The 8432-nt window shown below is 43.0% G+C and overlaps 1 protein-coding gene across 1 annotated transcript in view; it reads left to right on the top strand.

Moving 5' to 3' along the window:
• The first annotated feature begins 321 nt into the window (after positions 1-321).
• PAPOLA (poly(A) polymerase alpha) overlaps positions 322-8432 on the top strand; it is a 49861-nt gene continuing 41750 nt past the window's right edge. Inside the window, exon 1 of the mRNA XM_081340612.1 lies at positions 322-564. Coding sequence (XP_081196738.1) covers positions 557-564 — 8 coding nt within the window. The 5' untranslated portion in view covers positions 322-556. The remainder of the gene's footprint in view (positions 565-8432) is intronic.

Genomic DNA, 8432 nt, shown 5'->3' with positions numbered 1-8432 from the left:
ATAGTAAAGGGAAAAAAGAATTACCCTATAAATAAGCATCTCTTGCAACACCAATCAAGACGACTAACTTCCGTCCCTTTCCAATGCGCATGCTCAGTCAATGCAGGAACCGTTATCATTAAACTTTAATTCATTCAACTTCAAACGCCCGAATCGCCTGGAGGACTACATTACCCACAAGGCATTGTAAAGCGGCGACAGTCAAGCGCCTTACCCCGAGTCCTCTTTCGTCACTTGACGCAGAGGGTGGGAACGCCGTTGCGTCAGCACGTCTACTGGCCTCTGCACCGCTGCCCCTCCTTCTCCTTCCCATCTCCAGAACGTTGCTGTGGTAGCGCCTCGGCGCCATGTTAGGAGGCCGGAGGGGAAGAGGAAGAATTAGAAGCGGCGGCAGCAACAACAGCAGCAACTAGCAGGCCTAGCGAGAGGTTCTTTACCCTCTCTGTGAGGGCCCCAGCCAGGCCCGTATCATGCTCACGGGGCCTATTTTTCAGGGGCGGAAAGAGTGACCGTTCCGGGGAAGAAGAGACGGCGTTTAACCATAGCCGGAGAGACGATGCCGTTGTAAGTTGAGGCCCGCCAAAGGAGGGAGAGGGGCTGTCTTGGGCAGACTCGTGAGGCCTCGCAGGAGCCTTGGGAGGCAACCTGAGTGAGCGCTTCCGGGCCGTGGCGAGTTCGCGGCCATTTGACCGGCCGGCCGGCTTTCTTCTCGTGTCCACATTTCAAGCCTCCCTTTTCTTTGCTCGCGAACTCACGCCGGCCTTTTCATTTCATCTTATTAGGCCGGACGGCATCTTCCTTCAGCCGAATCCATTTCCTCTTAACACAAGAGAGAGAGAGAGAATCGGGCCGGGAGTCTCATTTAATCTTGCCTTTTTTTTCCCCTTCTCCCTCTTGCGACTTAACCGCACAACTTTGCGAGTCGGGATGGCCGGCGTTTCTTAGTCGCCTCGGCCACAGAGCGGAGGCAGCGCCGTTGGAGACATTCGAGTGGCGGGTTGTTGCCCCTACTCACGTGGTGTCTGAAGCCGTTTCCTCTGTGGGGGACTGACTGGGAGGAGGGCGTCTGGGTACAAAGCTCTTGGGGTGGCTTCGGTCTTGGGGCGACCCGGACGTTCCGGGCACCCATGCTGCCTTCTTGGCTGGAATGGGCTGCTTGTTGTGACTCGGCGGGTGCTTGGCACCGTCTCCGCCGCTTATGAAAGTTGCTCGCGGATTGCAACCCATCCATTTTCCCCCCTAATGCAAGAAACATTCGGCAAGGGAGATTTTCATTTTATCTCTTAAGGAACGTTGGCTTACAGCAGGCGGTCTTCAAACTTGGCCCTTTTATGACTTGTGGACTTCAACTCCCAGAATTCCTCAGCCAGCTTTGCTGGCTGAGGAATTCTGGGAGTTGAAGTCCACAAGTCATAAAAGGGCCAAGTTTGAAGACCCCTGGCTTACAGCTTTCCATAATAACATAGATCCTTATTGAAGAATGGCAACTGATTCCTACCCCATCCTCTTTTCTCGCTTAACTTCTGTTTGTCATTGGCACAGTATGGCCTCAGAGACTACAGGCTTTCGGTAAATTTTGTAGTTTTGTTTTTCCCCCCATTGTGATGATTTGTAATATTTTGGTACGTTTAGGAATATTAAGATTTGAAAGCGCAACAACTTAAAACGACTGAAATTGATATGAGAATTTTATTGGGCTACTTTTTTAAAGTAGTTTCCAAGCAAGAATACTTTTGCTATCTTCTCTACTTGAAGTACATGCAGATGTATAATAAACTGTAATACTCATGTATGCTCGCAGAGCCTATGTTAAAATAGCATTAGGAAACAAATTGTTATGATTTTTTTAATGAGTATTTTGCAACAATTTAAATTGCAGTTGCAATGTAAATTCAGTACTTCAGACTGAATTTCAAAAAAGTGCATTGGAATGCCTTTGGTTGAGCACCCGCCATCTGTATGTATGCAGCTTCTTAAAACAGCTTTAAGTTGTTGCAGATAAGGTCTCCATGCATTCCAAAGCATCTTTTTGGGAGCAAATTCAGAAGACTGACTCTGAGTTAAGGAAAGTATCACAGTTATGACTAAAACTCTGTTAGGTTTACTGAAAAATAACTGAAATTAGCTGGTGTGTAAAGGTGGAAGAATTTGTCAATATCATTTCTCTTTATTACTGAGAATTCCAAAACCTTCTATTTTTCCAAGTATAAAAGAGGTTATAACAAATAATAATTTGTGTAATAAATATAGCGGAGCTTGTAATATAACATGTTCAACTATTCATTCACGGGCAATTAAAAAGGAAATGATTCTGAGCCATGGGTTATGGTTTACCATTTCTGTTTATTTTTATCATTGTCATCTTTGTATTGGCAGGCTGGATGATAATTCCTATATCTTTTTAATGTTTTGATAATTTTGTTTAGGCTAATGGGCCAGTCATGGTTCCATATGAAATTGGATAGCTGAAATCTTTCCCAGTGTCACTCAGGATAGCAGAGATGCTGCAGTTGGAGTAGCCCAATATCGGAGCTGCTTCTTTCCCATCTCTCTGCCTGGATGCCAGAAGAAGAAATTAATTGTAGTGAACTTCCATCTCTCTGGTTTGGGTTACGTGCAATACTCCCATTCATTCATATAGGATTTGTGGTTATTCTCTAGTAAATGGGAAATTTATCTCCTTAATAACTGGAGATATGGATGAATCTTTTGCTCAGGGCCTTTTTCTAATATATTTGCTTTCCATGTCACAGTTAAAGACAACACTTTACATTGGATCTGGGCATTTTGCAGTCTATGGGCTGTGTGTAGTCCCTGTCCATTTTACAGCATCAGTGTTGGGCAGGGTGGTGGCAGCTTTGGGGGTGGGGGGCAGCAGGGGCAGTCCTCCACAATAGTCTCAGTTTCTCATGTGGCTCCTTGGAAAAATTAATTGCCCAGCCCTGTTTTACATGAATCAAATTAGAAATTTTTAATAATTATAACTGCCATCTAATTCAGAAAACTAATCAGTATAAAAGTGGGATTTGATGATGGCTTAGTAGCTTGTAAATAGATGTGTCATTTTTATAACATAAAGAGTTGTGTTATTGTGATGACATCATAAGTATTGTAGACCAACTGAAAGGCAGAATTTGTATGATATCATTTTGGAAATCCTGAAGATGCCTTACTCTCTTTCTTCGGTAATAGATGGATTGTCACTAAAATTAATCATTAATGCAAGGTTGCGCTGTAGTTATTTTTAGTATGTGGTTTCTTAAATTCACATCTTCCTTTCCCCTTTGGATATGATATTACATGTATCATAGTGATAAGAGTGTTACCCAGTTTTTGGAAAAGAAGACAGCAAAAGATTGGAAGATTTCCCTTCTTTCTCTTCTCCAGAGAAATGTATTTCATTTCCTAAAATAATTGTTTAATTTTATTTATTTTAATAATTTCATTTTCAAAATTATTTGGGGCAAATATAGCCTTCAATGTAGAATGCACATTCCCCATGAATTGTGGCATTTTTAGAAATACCTATTTTAGGAAAAGAATGACAGCTATTATTATACATTTTTCTAAATATTAATGTTTATAACAGTAAGAATTATTGGAGAAAACTGTAGCAAGAAAAAAAGAAAAACTTAATTGGGGTTTTATTTTTCCTATTGAAGCATCTCTAAATTCAGGAGAATGGCTGTTTCTTAAACTGGAACCCTGCATTCAGTACTGAAAGTCTTCTTTCACTTACTGCAATTTTGTTATCCTACCTACTGTGGGAGAAAAAAAACTTGCCCCCAAATTTCAGCCTTGTCTTGCCTTGATATACAGATGCTGCAGAGAACTCCATAGTGCTTCATAACTTTTGGGTAGCGTTTTGACTTTATTTTTTTAAACTACAGATCTGTCTGTTCCAAAGTTGGGAATTCTGTTGTTGTTGTTAGCTGCGAAGTCAAGTCCGACCCATCGCGAACCTATGGACAACATTCCTCCAGGCCTTCCTGTCCTCTACCATCTTCTGGAGTCCATTTAAGCTCACGCCTACTGCTTCAGTGACTCCATCCAGCCACCTCGTTCTCTGTCGTCCCCTTCTTCTATTGCCCTCAATCTTTCCCAGCATTAGGCTCTTCTCCAGTGAGTCCTTCCTTCTCATTAGGTGGCCAAAGTATTTGAGTTTTAGCTTCAGGATCTGGCCTTCTAAAGAGCAGTCAGGGTTCATCTCTAGGACTGACCGGTTTGATCGCCTTGCAGTCCAAGGGACTCGCAGGAGTCTTCTCCAGCACCACAGTTCAAAGGCCTCAATTCTTTGGCGCTCAGCCTTTCTTATGGTCCAACTTTCACTGCCATACATTGCAACTGGGAAGACCATAGCCTTGACTATACACACTTTTGTTGACAGGATGATGTCTCTGCTTTTTAGTGTGTTGTCTAGATTTGCCATGGCTTTCCTCCCCAGGAACAAGCGTCTTTTAATTTCTTGGCTACAGTCCCCATCTGCAGTGATCTTGGAGCCCAGGAAAATAAAATCTGTCACTACCTCCATTTCTTCCCCATCTATTTGCCAGGAATTGAGAGGGCCGGATGCCATGATCTTGGTTTTCTTAATGTAAATTCTAGAATTCTAGAGTTCTTTATTATATCAAAAGCCATTGCCATACCAGGAAGTAACAAGCTGGCAGTTAAGGCCTTCTCTTTGTGAACTCTGGGTAATAGCCATAGCTACATAACATCCCCTTTATTTATTAGATTTATATTTTCCCTTAATTTTATACAGCTCCAGTCAGTGTATGCTTTTATTTTTTCCATCACAATAACCTTAAGTTGTGGGTTGGAATTAGAGAGATTACTCCGAGATCACCCATTTTTGCTTCCATGCTTAAGAGAGAACTCACAGTATCCAGAGTTTTGGTCCAGCATCTTAACTATATTGCAAACTGGCTCTTATGGGACTACAAAGAGTAGGGTAGCCTGTACAATAAAAAGGAAACTAGCAACAAAACATTTTAGTCTTCCACTGCCTATAGCTGTGGAAATGATAACCAATGTCCAGATTGCTTTGGTAGGTAATTAATAGTCCTTCTTTCCTGTTCCCTGTGCTCCCTCTGAAAGGAGGTAGGAGGCCCTGAAACAATTAAGCCAGTTGAGCCTTTTACATTTTGAAGAGGGAGGATCACCATTTTTCTCCAAAATAGTTTCTAAACAATGCCATATACAAGATAGATCCATTCTTCCACGGAGACAGGAAAAGCAAATTATTCCATCATTGACCACAGATCTGTAGTTCTTAGAAATGTTGATCCAAGGTTTCAGCTTAGCATGCATTAAGTTTCTTCCCTTAATTCTTCCCTTAGATCCTACCAAAAAGAAAAAGAAGCAGATCATAGGCATGTTTCCTTAAAAGAAGGCAGGAACACTAGTGTCATTAGTTGGGAAGTATTCAGACTCCTGTTCAAACTATAGCTCTAAAAAAGAACAAGGGCCAGCTAAAATTTAAAATTTTCACCCAAAATTTATAAACTGAAACAGAACACTGTTGATCCTGCATGGCAATACTGAGATCCATCATAGGACGCCTCCAGAAAGGAGATGAATTAGCATTCCCTCACTTGTAGAAGGCATACTTACATATCCCCATTCATCTGGCCTGAAAAAAATCCTGGGTTCAAAAAGAGCATGTTACTAGTATAAATATTCCTTTTGAACTAACTTTAGTCCCTATGAGTATTGATAAAGGTGGTCCTAGCCCATTGTGACTTGTTCAGATCCCAAGGCATATATATCTATATATATGAACAAACTGCTATTTCCTGTCTCTATCACAAAATAGAACTGTGCAGTTGATGGTCAGAACCCTCCAGGACTTGTACTTATTAGTCAGGAAGCAAAACATCCCAATGACCTTATTGTACAGACTGCAACATTTAGGTCCCAGCCTAAAGCAAAAAATGACCGTACAAAGGAAATCTAATTTATGGTAGTCCTTTAGTCACCTGGAGGATAATAATTGTATATAGATAGCACCTAGTTGACAAGGTTCAATCACAACCACTGCAGTGGATGCTATTACCCTTCTACAGCCCTACAGTAAGTTGTAGAGGTGTTTGCCAATCACATTAAAAAAAATATCTCCGATGGTGCTTCTTTACAGCAATGGCCCACAGCCTTTTGGGCAGTGGACTGGTTCCATGAAGAGAGATTTTTCTGCAAGCCAGAGGGGCACAATTTTGTGTGTTACCCGCATCTGGTGGATGTAGCTTCACTTGTTTGCATGGCCCGGTTTCTGACATGTCACAGACTGGTGCTGGTCCACAAAACCAGGGGATGGAGGTCTCTGTTCTACAGCATTATTGGAAAGTTAAACATTTATGGTCTTCTGCTAATCCAGCTTCAGTGTGGAGAGTCTTGCCTAAGTGGAGAATCTCAGAAAGTCTGGCTATCTAGTGAAGTAAAGTGTGAAGCACTGCTTTCTTAGAAATGAGAGCAGCTTGACTAGTGCTACAAAAATATAGTGTGTATTAAAAAACTAGAGTGCCATATTATTAGCATATATTAGGTTGACAAGGATTGTATATAAGGTTGAGAAAGAGGACATAGATTATATGCACTCCTTGAAGAAGCAGTTATATATGAGCTGAGCTAAATATGATCTCCTCTCCTTTCTGTTTGGGTATATCAGTGGAATTAACAACTGAGAGTAGAGTAGCCACAAAGGCCTAGATCAGTGGTGGCGAACCTATGGCACGTGTGCCAGAGGTGGCACTCAGAGCCCTCTTTGTGGACACACATGTCATGTCCCGGAGATGGCAACCGTCCCTCTTCAAACAGCTGCCCGAGGTCCCACGTGGCTGGATGCATCCCGGCACAGCTGGTTTCCCTCCCCCTCTGTCCCGTCCCTCCTGGCCTCGTATGCTCTTCTTTTCCTGGGCACGACCCACTGCATTGCCTCCTCAGCTGTCGGCTAGCTGTCCAGAGTGCGCAGATTGAGGAGCTGGCAAGCTGTGGCTGCTGACGGACACCGTCGGCCCCCATGCACTCGCTGGCCTCTGTGGGGGGGGGGGCTGATGGTGTCAGGCAGTAGCTGCCCTGGCCCCTACCTCACCTTGCCTTGCCTTGCCCTGCAGCAATTGGCATATCCACCCTGCCTCACCCTGCAGGACGAGCCTCTGGCCAACCACCCCACCTGGCAGAGACCCCCTGGATCTCCCCCAACCCTGCCTGGCCCCCACAGGCATCCCTCCCCACGAGCAATATCAAGATGACCACTCCCACTTTGGCCACACCCACCCAGTCTGCCATGACCACCACAGTCACGCCCACCCAGTGGGTCACGTCTCACCTGGCACCCGGCGATAAGTGGGTTTGGGGTTGCAGTTTGGGCACTCGGTCTCTAAAAGGTTCGCCATCACTGGCCTAGATTCAGGCAAATGAAGTCTGGATCAAAATCTGTATTACATGATTCAGAATGCAGAAATCACCCTAGTAGTAAAAAGACAAATGCAAGGTGAAATGCTTACCATATTTCCCTAGGAAAGGGGCAGGGGTAGATAATGTCCTCCCAACAGGGACCTAACCGTGTTTGCTGTGCCTCTTTCTGCTCTTGCTGATTCTCACTCTATTTTACCTAACGAAGGAACAGAACATAGAATTGGATGGCCCTCAAAATACTCAGGTCTGTCCATATAATTACTGTCCCAGTAGAATTTTATATTTGAGACCCTTGCTATTTAGAATTGTGTTTCTGAAGGTTAGGTTACTGAAAATTATCTCACAGATTCACTCTAGCAAATCAGACCTAGGAAGAAGAAAAAATGTTAACATCTACTTAAGCTCTGATAATACCCCAAGCTCTGACCTCGCTAGAGTTGGGACATTATAGCACCTTAAGAAAGAGTGTGGTTCTTAGTCCCAATCAGTAATTGCAGAGGCCCACTTTTTGGCTCAGTTTTGCATAATAAGAATTCAAGTTAGGAAGTCCCCTGTACCTATGGTACTGATGTTGCACTGGTTTCCCATCTGGTATTTAAACTACTCAAGGCATTAAGATACACTTTAAAGCTTTATGCACCATATCCTTCCTAATATCTGTCACTGGCCTTGGAGATTGGAACTTCTACTATGAGGAATGCATCACAGATATTTTAAATGGGTACCACTTTAATGCCAGAGATGAATTGTATAGTTCACCACAATCAAAAGTTTATTTTCTAGTCAAATGGAAGTTAGAGAAGGAATAGATAAGTTACATGTATGCTGGACCATAAAAAAAAACTAGATAGTTTATGTTCACAGACTATCTAGTATTCTTCTAATAAGTGTCCCAGAAACACATGGTCTCTTCAGCCATTAGGACAAGGTGGATCAAAGCTTCCACTTATACTAATCTATGGGGGATAGTTCTCATTATTGTAGTCACCTCGTTCACCTTCAGTATAAATATTCCATTG

Source organism: Vipera berus, assembly GCF_964194415.1.
Source record: "Vipera berus genome assembly, chromosome: 1".
Classification (NCBI taxonomy): Eukaryota; Metazoa; Chordata; class Lepidosauria; order Squamata; family Viperidae; genus Vipera; species Vipera berus.
This window is presented reverse-complemented; position numbering and strand designations above follow the sequence as displayed.